Source organism: Sinocyclocheilus rhinocerous, unplaced genomic scaffold, assembly GCF_001515625.1.
Source record: "Sinocyclocheilus rhinocerous isolate Xijiao unplaced genomic scaffold, SAMN03320098_v1.1 scaffold1201, whole genome shotgun sequence".
Classification (NCBI taxonomy): Eukaryota; Metazoa; Chordata; class Actinopteri; order Cypriniformes; family Cyprinidae; genus Sinocyclocheilus; species Sinocyclocheilus rhinocerous.
Window position 1 is genome coordinate 992,723 of NW_015654059.1, and position 15,100 is coordinate 1,007,822.

Sequence of the window (15,100 nt, forward strand, 5' to 3'; positions counted from 1 at the left end):
ATATATATATATATATATATATATATATATATATATACTGTATATCTCCAATATCAACCAATAATGCTAAAAAATATCTGATATTTTAATAAAATAATCAGTTATAAATGTAAATGTAAAAAAAAATGCATACTGTTGTAGTATTTTTGGGGGTTTGGTAGTGAAGTGAAGTGAAGTGACGTGACATGTGGCCAAGTATGGTGACCCATACTCGGAATTAGTGCTCTGAATTTACCCCATCCAAAGTGCACACACAGCAGTGAACACACACACACTTTAATAGCTTTACCTCATGTCTTCTTTTGTATAATCCTTAGAAGCCAAAATCGAAAAAAAAAAATTTAATTAGCTTAATAAAACAGCCACAGGCCTAAAGTGTAAGCAGATGTTTGAATGTTTAGTTCTCTCTTCTATCATAATTAAACAGGGCTTTCATGTTGCGTGTGCTGAAGCTCCTCCGCGTGGGCGCGATCTCGCTTCTGAATTGTGAATAGCAAAAATGCATCATAGACAAATGTTTGAAAAACATCTGGCGACTCTGGTGAGATAGAATTTGCAAGATAATGTATATATAGCAATAATAAATGTATGTGTGTTTTATTAATTTTTCCAGTACCGATAGCAGAACCGTTAACGTCAGAGCTTATCGATACTCCGGTCTTTCATAATTTAGCCCCGGGAACGATTAAATACCGGGTTTCGGTGCCCATCCCTAGTTACGAGTCCGACTCTCTAACCATTAGGCCACGACTTGTATCATGAATGACTGTTAAATCTAGATGCAATAGTGTCACACCTTTCACATTAGAAACCAGTTTGCCTCCTGTCTTCCCAAAGAGTGCAAGTTCGCTGGTGATGGCCTCCAACATCTTGACGAAGTTTGGCAGGAAAAGGATGATCTCCACTTCATGGTTGGCCAAGTGCCGGCCACAGCTGATGCCCTGAGCACCTTGGACATGTGGTCCACACAGCAGGACTACCGTGGGCCGTTGATGCACATTCTTTGGGGTAAGTCTACGAGAAAAATCAGACCAATGATAACCAGACATGCTGAAGATATTTTTGATTATGCAATTTCTTTTAAAGCCCCACAAACCTGTTCGGGCCTCCAAGTAGCGTGAGGGCCATCTGACTCGCACATACACCTGTCATTTCAAGCCTGCGCTCCAGAGAGAGACCATGACTTTCTGCTGCAGCTAATAACCGCTTGTGCAACTCGAAAGAGATGCTGGGTACCACCAGCCCTGAGTCTGGGAGAAATGGCATGAATTAAGACAAATTGAGATAAATTATTAAAAAGATCATGAGGTCAGATTCTTACCAGTGCTATATTCTTTCGTTCCATTCTGTGGAACTATGATCTGTCTGTAGACGACGGGTTTGGCCTCTAGGATGTTCTCGTCATGCCGGTATCGTGATGGCGTTTGCTCTCCAGACGTACCTCGAGATCTCGCACCATTGCCTCGCCGTTCTGACGAATCGATCTGCGAGAACACCGCAGCCTTGTCGAACAGCGCCAGGTTCCCCTCAAAATCAAAGTCTTCATCGAGAACATCTTCCATACCATCTCCAAAACATTCATCGTCTTTGTTCTTCATATGACCTCCGTTCTTCAGCCCATTCTTTTTTGGTGTGGCCTGATTTGGACCTCTGCAACTAGACGACCCTAGAAACAGTTAAAGTGGGCATTAGTTTTCCACTCCAAAATCTTTCCACTTTTTAGTTTTCATAGGCCACATTTCCACTGTTTTTAATCAATTTAACAAGACTAAATTAATAATTATCATGATTTTATAGTGATTTTGAATTAGAAATATTAAACAAATTGTAATGGTAATACTGCAAATGCTGTAAAATAAAATTGAGTAAAAAAATATTCTAATTATCTGTACACTACTTTTACTTTTAAATCTCAACCTGCTCAATTTCACAATCCTACAAAGCTATATATGTGTATGTGTGTGTGTATATATATACATACAGTATGTATACACACACAATAGTTACTATTGGCATTTTACATTGATATGAACTTTTTATATTAATTTTACAGTTGTGATGGATAAATACTTTTTGACAGTGAAATATAATAGTAATATTTCTTTTTTGTTATTGTTATTGTTTTTAAATATTTTATATATTTGTATTTATTATTATTTTTATTTAATAACCAAACTGATATATAACAAAATTTGGACCAAATTGTGCAGCCCTACAAACAAGCATAGCAAACCTGGAATACTTCTTTTAATCGCATTTTAAATCGCAATTGCAATTTTATCTGGAAAATCCATACATTTTGCAGCTCTAATACAAATACATAAACATATATATAAAAAAAGTTAAAATCTGAAAGATTAGATTCAAAATCCAATGACACAGGAGACTCACAGGAGTTGTGTCTTCGTCTAAAGCCTTTACTTTGGACAGCCATGTCCATGTGACGTTCACCATAACTCTTTGAGTAGTGTGGCACTGGAGACACCCCTCCTTCCTGCGTTTTATGTTCCGTTTTGTTAGGTACCGTCAGAGGAGCGCTATTGCCCGGTGCGCCACCACCCTTATCATTGCGTCCGCCATGTGGCGTCAATGTGGAGCTGGAGTCTGGACCATTCTGCTTTGGGACTTCAGTTGAGCTCTTGCGGATTTCTAGGATTTTAATATCTTTAATGTCCATGGCACTGCGGATTAGAAATAATATCGTTTTTTAATATAGTCAACAATAGTATTTGGTATCCAAATTCTGATTACCCTGTATTAAATTGTTGTATCAAGAATGTTTAATAACATCATACTTTGACTTTGTAGAATATGACCAATGAGATGAGATGGTCTGTCTTAATATCATTCAAAAAGAATCAAAAACAGACACTACAATGTCAGACAGTGAACCTTTTAGGATCTTCATTTTATTATTCACCTGAAGGTGACCTCAGGCACAGTGCACTTGACTCCATTGTGGAAGGGAAGTCTGAGAGAGATGGTCTGGCTGGTCTGATCTACTGAAGACACTTCTCCTTGATAAACTCCCAGAGTTGGTCCACAGTGGATTGAAACAAGACAGCCAATCCAGTCTGATGCCATTCTGACCAGCTGAAATTAGATCAAAAAGACGTGTTGTGTTTTTTATGACACTTTTACATCAAAACACGGCTCGTAAAGAGTTATTGGTAGAGAAAACCATTAATATGAAGAATATTATGGAGAGATAAGTCCAGCATTGAACGTTAGATAGGAAGATGCTAATGTTAGCCAGCTCGATGTACAGGACGCAACTGCTTTATAAGCGACTTTTTCGTCGTCGGTCAAATAGAATTAGTAAAATTAGTTCCTCACCTGTTGTCAAGAGTAAATCCGTAAAATAATACGAATAACTGGTATACTGAGATATATTTTTTTTATTAACTCTTCAGAAGAGCTCGAATGCGTGAACGGCTTCTTCTATAATGATTCACTAAGCGAGAATCCATTTTGAATCGGTTTACTGCCACGTACTGGACAACCGCGGAAGTACACTGAGATGCAGGTAGTGGTGTAAACATAAACATCTTAAATTAAACAATTATTAATATTAATTCATATTTATAATATTATTTTTTGCTAATTTTTATTTATATAATATTATTAAATTATTGTTAGAATGACTAATTAATAATAATAATATTTATACTTTATAATTAAATATTATTATTATTATTATTATTATTAAATTAAGCAATATTCACCACCAGGAGCTTTTGTTTACATTTTTAAAGGAAATACATTTTTAATTTGCATATATATTAGTGTTAATTATAACATAAAGCCAACATCAAATACTAAAATTTAATTTTCATTAGCTATGCGTGACATTTTGAGAAGTTAGTGTTATCTGTTAAGGTTAAAGGCAGAAGAGGAACCTGCACATGTCTGGTAGAAACAAATCATTCAAGAAGCCCATTCACCGTGACATTTCCCACAAGCTCCAGCAGAACCTGAGATGCCTTCAGGGCTGTCTGAGAGGTGACAACCAGCGCCAGCACAGTGTTTGTTTGAACAAAGGTGAAGCAGGACTCAACACAACCGGCCCTCGAGCCAGAGACTCATACAAGATTTGATTTGAAGTGATATTGCTTTATTGTGGTGCTGAATAAATAAATAAATATTACATTTCAAAAGTGAACTATTTATCCTCTTCAAGTGACACATTATTTTACCTGAAATGGCCATTATCAATTATTATTTAATATAAAATAAAATTGGAATTATTAACATTTCTAATTATAATTATTATTTAATATTAAATATATAAAAATATATAATATATGCAACAAACATGCAATATATATGATACTATTATGAACTATTTATCCTCGTGTGACACATAATATTTGTCATTATAGAATGATTAAAAAAGGCATGCAGTTTTATGTAAAAAACATATCTAGCATTAAAAATTTAATGTTTAAAAATGTTGTAAAAATAATTCAGTTTAAAAATGTTGTAAAAAATAATTCGTGCGTTATTTATTATTCGATTCATTTTTATTTGTTCTTTAATATAAAATAAAATTAATCAATAAGTCAAAATAAATATTAAAATCAAAAGCCAATCAACACTTACAAAATCTCCGTGATCCCGCCTCCCGAATTACGCCACTCTCATGTGATCATATGACAACATCACAACAAAAATGTCTGACTGCTTTTCGGTGCGGTCATTTTTTAAAATCGTTTTACAAGTATAATAAAAGGTGTATGCGTTTGCGTCAAAGCCTCATCCAAGTGTGCATCTGATGATGACGTTTTTGAATTAAAACCAAGTCAGACGCAAACTAGCCAGTGAATATTTTACAACGTAAGCGACTATAACGTTACTTGTATCAATCGGTTAATTATTGACTTGATTCATGATTAACGCTAATATCTTGTGTTTTATGAAAAGCGTCATCATGGAGCCCACAGCATCGGGGATATTCTGTAACAGAATGCTCAGTATGGTGAACTCTGAAGACGTGAACGCCATCATTCAAGCTCAGAGACACATGTGAGTTTCCTTATCTAGTGACCTGCCTAGGCAGCATTCTTATGCCTTTATCCTGATTTTGCTGCATGTATTCATGTATTCCAGGCTGGACCGGTTTGAGAAGACCAATGAGATGCTGATCAACTTCAACGGACTGTCCAATGTGCGCTTACAACAGATGAATGAACACTTTCTAATGCACACCCGCACTTTAATAGAGATGAAGAAAGACTTGGACAGCATTTTCAGACGAATAAGGTATTATATTCACAACTTAAGACATTAATTATGATGATGTGGGAAAGCTAAGATCTGACATGAACACTTCTCCCTCCATTACAAGCAAGTGTATGATAAGATTAACACATTCAAGCTTGCCATGGAAGTTTGAAAATGCAAACAATGATTGTTAAGCATAATATTACAATTTATTGTGTAACATTAGTTATTTCCTATTAATAATATAATTTGTGTTTCCCCAGGACTTTAAAAGGCAAAGTTGCGAAACAATATCCAGAGGCCTTCAGCAGTAAGTTATAATGCAGGTTTTTTGTATTGGGATGCACTACGATTAATACGGTGGCTGAGAAGTGCAAAGCAAATCACAATTCTGAAAACAAAATAACAAATTACAAACGCAAATGCAACTACTGTTTTGGCAAAATAAATAAATAAAATGCAAAAATAAAAATCAGTAGTTTTTGTCCATGTTAAAACAATATTGTGGCACCTAGGAAAGACTAATCACAAAATGGTTAAATCTTAAGTAAAAAATAATAATAATCTAGCATTATCCTTTTTAGTTTCTAAAAACAAAAAATGAGCATCCACAATTGAATATCCAATATTTACCGATATAAAAAAAAAAATCACTAATGTACACTACAGTTCAAAAGTTTGGGGGTCAGTAAGATTTTTTAAAATCAATACTTCATTAATACTTATTCAGCAAGGATGCATTAAATTGATCAAAAGTGACAGTAAAGAAATTAATAATGTTACAGTAGATTTCTATTTCAAATAGATGCAGTTCTTTTGAACGTTCTATTCAACAAAGACTCCTGGAAAAATGTATCAGAGTTTCCACAAAAATATTAAGCAGCACAGCTGTTTTCAGCATTGATAATAATAAGAAATGTTTCTTGAGCATATTAGAATGATCATGTGACACTTTTGAATGGTCGTGCATAATACAAAATACATTGTGCCTTCCTTATTTTGTACCAGTTTTGCTCAAGTTGTGTAATCAGACTACTTTGTTTGCAACAGACATCAATGAATGTTCCAACCTGGAGGATGATGATGATGAATTTGACCCCATACCTCCCAGCGTGGCCACCACCATCACTACTACTGCAACGTCCGAACAGAGCACGGAGTCATGTGACACAAGCCCTGATGTGATATCGCCCACCATTAGCTGCTGTTCTGAAGACCCCTCTCAAGAGAACACCGGCACACCAACCTCTGACAGCCATGAACAGCCAGTGTTACGGGACGAGGGGCCAGATTCAGCTGACATTTAGATTTATGTGTCCTACATACAGATGCCACTTAAAAGTACAGTGATGCAAGCCTATAGCTTAAGGTTTATTATGCGAAAATGTTTTTAGTGCTACTAATTTGGTACTGTTGTTAAATGTTATTTAAATTTCATGTTTTCTGTTCTAGCTTTATATATTTAAGTGACCGCTGTGGTAATGGCCTGGAAAAATAATGCAAACTAGCCTACTTTTTGCAGACAAAAAAAGTTGTACGGATACATTTAAAAACAGACATGTTTACCTTGTGTTGTGAAATTTTCATGTTCAGAACCGCATTAGTTATTATTTAGTATTATTTCTGAATTCAGGAAAAAAATGTATGTCATTAAATAAAAGCTTTCTCATAGTGCACAATGTGAGTCTTTTAATTAGACTATGTTTGCTTGGATTTTGATTATTTTGAACTCTAAACTCGTACTATTTCTAAAACATAAAGATATGACAAATAGTACGAGTAGTAAGCTAGTACTAATTTTTCCCCGTATTTTGATGACTACATATCCCATAATCCACCAGACCGGAAGCGTGCGACTACAACACAGCTTCTCTCTTTCCCGAGTGCTCTACATTTCTGTCCGTTATTTCATTAAACGCGTATTGTATAAGGAGATTATTTATTTGAAAATTGCAGAAACCACAATGTGCCGTTTAAAATAGGATTTCAAGGTAGGTAGAACACAAAGTAAGTAAAATAGCAAGCCAGACAAGTGCACGGCTAGCAATGGCTAACAGTAACCATAGACAACTGAGCATTCACAGACGAATTGTTAGAAAATACTCTTTAAAAGCTGTTTACAGTCAAAATAGGTCTACGTCCTAGCTTATGTGCTTAAACGTTTCGCATTTTTAGCATTGGGCTAAATGTATATAATTGTGCAACTCACCTTGATTTATCAATAAATGATGAATCGCAGACTAAATTCATGAGGAAGATAACAGCCAACTGCTGTGACGATGAGGAGGCTGAACAGAAAAAAAGCCCTGAACTTTGTAAAGGAGTTGGATGCTTTTCCCAAGGTTCCTGAGAGTTATGTGGAGACAACAGCCAGTGGAGGAACTGGTGAGATGAGCTGAGATTTCATTTGCCATATCCTCCTGAGAACCATAAAAAAATGTTTTGTGAATGTTGTTTTTTTCTCATTACATTGGTTGGAGCATAAGAAACAAATGGAGGATGTTACGTTATTCAACAAAATAAATAGACATGAAAAGGCATGTATAGGCAAAAACAACGTTTTATTTTTTTCAATCACCAATCGGTTTTTAGGTTTCAGGCTATTTTTAACCAAACCTTGTACAAAGATGATTCTCAACTATGTTATGAAAGATATAACAGAATGATTTGATATACTACTGTACTTTATAGAATATGTGCGTAAAATGTCATAAATTGATATTCCCATTCTATACAATGTATCTATACACTGCATCTAATTTGCATATTAATGTATTCTTGGGGAAAACCATAATGAAAAAATAAGTGTTATAATGGGAGTAATAACTTTTTCATTAGAATATCTCATATTTCATAGGAATATCATCTGTAATTTCTTTCCCTATTGTTTCCCCAAAATGCCTGATTAACATGATGTTTGTCCTGGTGTCCTCTACAGAAGACATGTATGAAAATTATGCCTTGTTTCGTAACAAAACCTCATTCCGATTTTAAACCCCATAACATTTTTCTGAGATGTTTATTTACAACAAAAAAATGTAAAATTAGTCAGATTTAAATGATAATTACAAAACAATAATTACAAAACAATATCATATTTCCCGAAGAGTGCTAAATTTGATCATTCTGTCAATATCAGTCATATTTAAACACCAAGGAGAAGGTTTGTTTATGATCAAACCTCCAAACATTTGATATCTCTAAAAAGCCCTGAATGTGCTCTGTACAGGACATCCAGACGTAAAACTGTGGCATGTGTGGTCTCAGAGAAATTCACTAAAATATAATGTCCTCTATAAAGGACAAAAGTCTGTGCCGGTCCCAGGAGAATATATATTCATTTGATGTACTAAAATAACTAAATCTGAGGTAAATAAATACTATATAGATATACATAGTGGAAAATATAAATTTAAAATAAAATATAAAAACATTAATAAATAATAGTATCTCAGTCATGTCTGTGTGAGTTATTGTATAGTTATTTACTGTAGATAATATTGCACATTTTCCTTTCTGACTCTTCTCAAATATTACAGCTGTGGTACTGAATTGAAAAACCTTAAATTATATTGTTTTTAATTTTCTTCCTCAGTGTCTGTGTTGGCCTTCACGGCCATGGCACTCTTGGCCTTCTTTGAGTTCTTTGTATATCGAGACACATGGATGAAATACGAGTATGAAGTGGATAAGGATTTTACTAGGTGATTTTACTAGGTCTATTTTGTTATTATATATAACATGATTAAAAACACTAACATTTTGTTTATATTTTCATCTTGCAGCAAACTACGAATTAATATTGATATCACAGTTGCCATGAGGTGCCAATGCAAGTATATCTTACTATAGTAATATGTTGAATAAACTGTAGCATAAAATTGTCAGTAATTGTCAGGGTTTTTTTTTTTCAGTTGTTGGAGCAGATGTGTTAGATCTAGCCGAGACGATGGTGGCATCTGATGGCCTTCAGTATGAACCTGTGAGTAGCTGAATGTTACTTATTTGCTAGAATCTTGTTAAAGTGGTGCCATAACATATTTTACAATTCTTCTGCAGGTTATTTTTGATCTTTCTCCTCAGCAGAGGCTCTGGCACAGGTAAATTAGGATTATCATGATCATATTTTCTTAATTATTATCATTAATAATATTTAAATTGCAATAATATATAAAGATGTGATTATTTAATAAAGCAATAAGCCCCAAGAAGCCGTGGTTTACAGTGAATTTATATTTACTATGGCTTGTTGCTTTTATACAACGGTTATTCCATATATTTAGCAAGGTTTCACAAAATAAAACAAAGCAAATAAAATGTAATGATATTAATAAAAACATTTTTCTTCCGCCAAACAATGTAGTTCTTTAGAAACGTGCCGAGTAACACACAAACGTAAACAAAGGTGTATGTTTGTAGAGTAATTTACAACAGCTTTGAACGCGGCTCAGCCAATCAGAATCAAGGACCGTCACCGGAACTATCCGTTTTATAAAGAAAAATCCTAACTGTTATGGTATTGCGTCCATCAGGACGCTTTTGCTCATTCAGAACCGTCTGTGTGAGGAACATTCACTCCAGGATGTTTTGTTTAAGAACGTCATGAAAGGTGCTCCCACTGCTCTCCCACCCAGGTCAGAACACATGACACCTGTACGGGAACATATTACGCCACGTCAAACAAGAATCGTGCAAATATAGTAGTCTTTTCTAATGAAGTATGTCGTTTTCCATTCACTCTGTAGGGAAGATGATCCCACTCAGCCTCTAAACGCCTGCCGGATACACGGACACCTCTATGTCAATAAAGTAGCAGGAAATTTCCACATCACTGTTGGCAAGTATGTCTCCTTTCATCCTGTTTATTGCATCCAATTATATCTTAACTCCAGTAAAAGTTGTTTTTAAGTACTGCGGACCTACTTTTAGAGTTCAAATGTGTCAAGTTGGGAAGTCTGGGTTGGGATATCTTCCCTGAATTTTCTTATTTCATTTCAGGGCCATCCCACACCCTCGAGGTCATGCTCATCTAGCGGCCCTGGTCAGCCATGAGAGTGAGCTGAAGAGCTTCTTCAAACCTAGCATAGCAATGTTCTAGAATAAAGTGCTTTGATTCTATTGATATTATCTGAATGGCTCATTCTATGTAAAACGTATCTAGTGCTTTTGAATCCAGACCCAAAGGCAACATCTGTTCCACTAAAAAAAGCAAATGGTGCCTTAAATTTTTTGTCTAACAGGTCAGTTTGCTAATAAGGACTGTTTAATGTTTCAGCATACAACTTCTCCCATCGGATAGACCACCTGTCTTTTGGAGAGGAAATCCCGGGCATATTAAATCCACTGGATGGCACGGAAAAAGTGTCTGCAGATCGTAAGTAATCGAAACATTTATCAATATTTAAGGAAATAAGTGTGTGTGTGTGTATGTGTTATGCATTTTTCTAATTAAAATCAAATTTTGACATACACACACACAATACACTAAAATACAGAAGTTTGAGAGCATTTTTGCGTTTCTCTAATTAAATTATCTTCAATAATCAATCATATTTTTTTTATTACAAATTATATTATCACCATAAATATATATTTATACTGATAATACAATTTATATATAAATAATATATATAACAAAATATTAAGATAATTAAAATTATATTATACTGTTAGATCTTAAATCTGAAAGCATTTTTGTAATTAAATTATCTTAAAAATATATAATATCGGCATAAATATATATTCATGCTGGTAATACAGTTTAAATGTACAAATATATAAATAATACATTTAAATTATAATATTTAAATAAAAAGTTCAGTTCAGTTATTTTTGTAAATTATTGACCATTTTGGACCATTTTGGCATTAATATTGGTAATTCTAACCTTACACTCATAGTTTTTAATAGACTACATCACATCCGGTCGCATATGGTCTAGCCGCAGAAGTTCAAATATTTTAACGCATCCGCAGCTCAAATCGGATCCGAATTTTCCACGTACGCATATGATCGGAAATCCACGCAGCTCCCGCACTACTCTCCGTTGGAAATGAATGACTTCCGGTCTGTCGCTTGTCGGAGATAGTGGAAAGGCGGCTTTACCATACTGTGATGGAGCGACGAGACAAAAACATTAAAAAACCCATTATAAACGAGGCATTTGTTGCATCCAGTGGGGACATAATTACGGATTATAATGACTTATACTGTCTTTTTACGCGTATCTTTAAAATATATAATATCGGCATAAATATATATTCATGCTGGTAATACAGTTTAAATGTACAAATATATAAATAATACATTTAAATTATAATATTTAAATAAAAAGTTCAGTTCAGTTATTTTTGTAAATTATTGACCATTTTGGACCATTTTGGCATTTTTCTAATTCAAATTATATTACATCAGCATAAAATTAAAAAAAAAAAAAACAATCAGCAAAAATTTCTATTTCTGATGAGGCTGACTATAAAAAAAATGTCTTTCTCTTTTGTCTGCTAGATAATCAAATGTTCCAGTACTTTATTACCATTGTGCCCACAAAACTGCAGACGTACAAGGTGTCAGCGGACACACACCAGTATTCTGTCACTGAGCGGGTGTGCAACGGCAGCAACAATACTACGGCAAGAATGAAAGTTACGCCTTCTTTCTTTGCGTGAACATTTGGGCGGCGTTATGCAAATCTTCCCACATTGTGACGTAGACATGTGGGGGCGTGTTTAAACGAGGCGTTTTGGGAAGGCGTGGACAAGTCTTAACTTTTATAAAGAATATCTCTTTGGATTTGAGACTTTAGTCTTTGCAACTTTAGGGATCTTATCCATGCACGAACAGCTTGTAACACTCCAAAGAGAAAGGAAAATTTGAAATTGCATCATATGACCCCTTTAAATTAAAGTTATATTTAAAACTGACACGATTTGCTACATTTTACAAAGTTCTATTTTAAAAAGTTATCTTTGTAAAGTACATTGTGTATACATGACTGCCCAAGGATGATCACTGATGCCACATTTGGATTCTCTTTGCTTTAGGAGCGAGTGATAAACCACGCAGCGGGGAGTCATGGGGTTTCTGGGATCTTTATGAAGTATGACATCAGCTCACTGATGGTGAAGGTGACTGAGCAGCACATGCCCTTTTGGCAGTTCCTCGTGCGGCTCTGTGGCATCATAGGAGGCATTTTCTCAACAACAGGTAAATGAGAATATTTGCTAACAAAAAAAAAAAATCTAATTTGAAAAGATTCAATGATTGCGATTTGTTTCTGCAGGCATGTTGCACGGTCTGGTTGGCTTCTGCGTAGATGTGGTCTGCTGTCGTTTTAAACTGGGGGTTTATAAACCGAAGAGTGTAAGTAGGAGTTGTTGTTTTTTGTGCTTCATTTCTAAATTTTTTGGAACTGAGCACTGATACTCCTGTTGTTTTTAGATGAGTGTTTTTGATGGCCATGTGAACAGCCTGACACCTCTCCTTTCTGAGAACGCTGAGCACTAGCTGGGCTTTCCTCCTTCACAACATTTAAAGCTCATTTCAGTCACTTTTCAGTCACAACTGTAAGTTTCAGGTTTCTGTTAATACATGATATTGAGGTTGGTTGTCATTTGTGGTACTGTAGAGATCTGTAAGCACTGACACAATAACTGTTACACTGGCATAAATTCATAAATGAATAGATTGTACCTCCCCAGAAAATCTTGTTTGGTGCAAAAATGATTTTGGTGAATTTAAATTAGTGGACAGCTTTTTAAAAAAGTGCAGCCGTTATAGAAAAGGATTCTTGCAAAAAGCTTGTCAGTTATTGCACTCATGAAGACAAATTTTATTTTTCTAAATGCAAGATAACTTGATTGTCTTTGCTTGGATGAATACTCCCTTTTAAAAAGCGCAGGTCTAAATCTGAATATCAGACCATTTAGTTTTAGTTAAAGTGACTTAATACAACCATAAAAGATGAAGTAGCATCAGGAACCTTTCAGACACAACTCATCATGACAGTATTAAGATTTGGTTGGGGATGTTTGGCGTGATAGGCCCCAACCAGATCAGAGATCTCCACCTCAGGAAGGTATGATTATTTAGCATCCATTTGCATTTCAAAAAATCGTGTATATTATTGATAAATAATGCAATCATGATTGTATTTGGTTGAATGATTGAATTATAAGGGAAATAGTGTTAAATAATTCATTTAAGCATTCTTTCTGATGTAAATTCTCATTACATTTGCATGATTACAGATCACACCGTTGATGCGTATTTTCTCGTGCCAAAACTTTTTCTAGTTCCATTAAGGTAAATTAAGGTCCCTGTAATAGTTAAATCAGAAGGAAATTTCCTTTTTTTAAATTACACTCACGTATCCTGTAGGTGTATTTTACTCAATTTGACGCTCTCCAGATTCGGGATGTTTTATTTGCTTATTATTCAGTGTGTCTCCTAAGAGTCCAAATAAAAAGAGTTTCATATGCACCTGCACACCTGTGATATCCGTTTTTAAGCATCACCATGTGTCCGTTCTTGTCTCCCGAGCTGCAAAACAAAATCTTGATTCCATATTTGACAGCTTGTCCTGAGACACTGTAAACTCTTACATTAGACGCCTCTTGAAGTACCAATCACTAAAAATCTGAGGGTTCTTTTTTTTATTAAAATGAATAAATATACAATATATTCTTACATGTCATTGAACATTCTCATTTGTTCTTTGTTGTTGCTGTCTTTCCCAAAGGACTCTAGAAAGTGCAAGCGTGCAAATGACAGTTACTAGAGCAGCTGGTTTAGAAAACAAATCAGAAATCACCTTTGTTCAGGCATCAACCAACAGAACAAAAAACCCATACAAATCATAACTAGATTTTCATTCCCTGAAGAAAAGCAGTGCTTGCTGCAATATAAAAAAAGAAACAAAAGTAAAGTAAAAAGAGATAATCCACCAACAATTTACTCACCCTCATGTCGTCCCAAACCCAAATTACTTTCTTTGCTCTAGGGAACACAAAAGAGAAATTTTGAATAATATTCATTTTCCATACAATAACGGTTACTAATTCATTATGAAGTTGTCAAGCTTAAAATAGAATAACAAATAATAAAAAAACACATAAGAGCGGCCGATTCATTACGCCAATTTTTGGTCCTTTTTGAAGGTTGAAAGCTGCAGTCCGCTGGCATTCGCTGTAAATGTATTGAAAAGAGTGACCAAGCCATTCTTCAAAATATTACCTTTTGTGCTACACAGAAGAAAAATGGGCAGGGTTGCAACGGCATGAGGATGACTAAATGATGAAGTATCTCTTTAAATATTATTTGGTAAAATGACGTTCGCAAGCACTGTAAAAACGTTGTGACCTCAGGTTTAAATTATTTGAAAAAAATCTCTCTAACAAGTTCAAGAGCCTCATCATCCACATCATGCTTCTCAGAAGCTCCTGAACCATCAGAAGGAGGTTTCAGATGGCAGTCTGGTTTTGTTCTGGCACTTTCCTCCATGCAGTTTCCATATGGCACAGTCTCCTGCTCTGCAATGTTTGAAACATATGTTCTGTCCTGCACATCCGAGTCTGACGTGTCTTCATCTGTCTCCGGAATGATCCTTAGCTCCTCTTGGGCTTGCATTGCATCTTTAGCACATGCCTACGATTCATGACAGAAATAATAATAAGTCTGCATCATGTGGCATAAATAACGGTTTAAAAAGAAGACAAGTCATTTACGATAATGGAAATCCTTTTACCTTATCGTCCTTCAAAAGGCTGAGCGCTGTTTCCACGAGCTCCCGCTCGTTCATCCAATACTTGACGACACTGTGAACGACATCGTAAGGCATAAACTTTTTTTTCCATGAATACATCCAATACGTTAACAT

At 35.0% G+C, this 15,100-nt stretch overlaps 3 protein-coding genes across 5 annotated transcripts in view; 2 read left to right on the top strand and 1 right to left on the bottom strand.

Annotated features, from left to right (window-relative positions):
* The window catches only part of LOC107716710 (enhancer of mRNA-decapping protein 3-like), an 11,133-nt gene extending 3,649 nt beyond the window's left edge, over positions 1–7,484 (bottom strand). Inside the window, exons 1-6 of one of the 2 annotated variants that reach the window (XM_016523236.1) lie at positions 7,433–7,484; positions 2,921–3,093; positions 2,392–2,681; positions 1,322–1,666; positions 1,097–1,250; positions 797–1,014 (exon numbers count right to left, since the gene is read on the bottom strand). In XM_016523236.1, the coding sequence (XP_016378722.1) occupies positions 797–1,014; positions 1,097–1,250; positions 1,322–1,666; positions 2,392–2,681; positions 2,921–3,084 (1,171 nt within the window). In that variant the 5' untranslated portion in view covers positions 3,085–3,093; positions 7,433–7,484. Of the gene's footprint in view, positions 1–796; positions 1,015–1,096; positions 1,251–1,321; positions 1,667–2,391; positions 2,682–2,920; positions 3,094–3,336; positions 3,456–7,432 lie in introns of those variants that run through there. The other variant, XM_016523235.1, reaches the window with a different exon arrangement.
* LOC107716712 (kxDL motif-containing protein 1) lies at positions 4,650–6,899 on the top strand. 2 transcript variants are annotated; one of them, XM_016523239.1, is made up of 5 exons: positions 4,650–4,836; positions 4,924–5,025; positions 5,110–5,262; positions 5,487–5,533; positions 6,274–6,530. In XM_016523239.1, exons 2-5 carry the CDS (start codon positions 4,931–4,933, stop codon positions 6,528–6,530), a joined length of 552 nt encoding a protein of 183 aa, XP_016378725.1. In that variant the 5' UTR covers positions 4,650–4,836; positions 4,924–4,930. The 2 variants fall into 2 exon arrangements, with proteins under 2 accessions (XP_016378725.1, XP_016378726.1); XM_016523240.1 differs by lacking the exon at positions 4,650–4,836 and having other exon boundaries at positions 4,931–5,025; positions 6,274–6,899.
* On the top strand, positions 6,956–13,648 carry LOC107716711 (endoplasmic reticulum-Golgi intermediate compartment protein 2). The gene is made up of 14 exons (XM_016523238.1): positions 6,956–7,214; positions 7,463–7,608; positions 8,819–8,927; positions 9,009–9,055; positions 9,138–9,205; positions 9,283–9,323; positions 9,756–9,857; positions 9,969–10,064; positions 10,222–10,277; positions 10,499–10,597; positions 11,731–11,828; positions 12,267–12,429; positions 12,506–12,585; positions 12,664–13,648. The coding sequence occupies exons 2-14, from the start codon at positions 7,503–7,505 to the stop codon at positions 12,727–12,729; spliced, it is 1,131 nt and encodes a 376-aa protein (XP_016378724.1). The 5' UTR covers positions 6,956–7,214; positions 7,463–7,502; the 3' UTR covers positions 12,730–13,648.
* The last annotated feature ends 1,452 nt before the right edge of the window (positions 13,649–15,100 follow it).

Coding starts and splice junctions, on each gene's coding strand:
- LOC107716712 (XM_016523239.1), top strand. CDS start 4,931: ATGGAGCCCACAGCATCGGGGATATTCTGTAACAGAATGCTCAGTATG. Junction 5,026..5,109: donor ATTCAAGCTCAGAGACACAT/GTGAGTTTCCTT, acceptor CATGTATTCCAG/GCTGGACCGGTTTGAGAAGA. Junction 5,534..6,273: donor ATATCCAGAGGCCTTCAGCA/GTAAGTTATAAT, acceptor TGTTTGCAACAG/ACATCAATGAATGTTCCAAC.
- LOC107716711 (XM_016523238.1), top strand. CDS start 7,503: ATGAGGAGGCTGAACAGAAAAAAAGCCCTGAACTTTGTAAAGGAGTTG. Junction 9,206..9,282: donor ATGGCCTTCAGTATGAACCT/GTGAGTAGCTGA, acceptor ATTCTTCTGCAG/GTTATTTTTGATCTTTCTCC. Junction 11,829..12,266: donor AGTATTCTGTCACTGAGCGG/GTGTGCAACGGC, acceptor TCTTTGCTTTAG/GAGCGAGTGATAAACCACGC.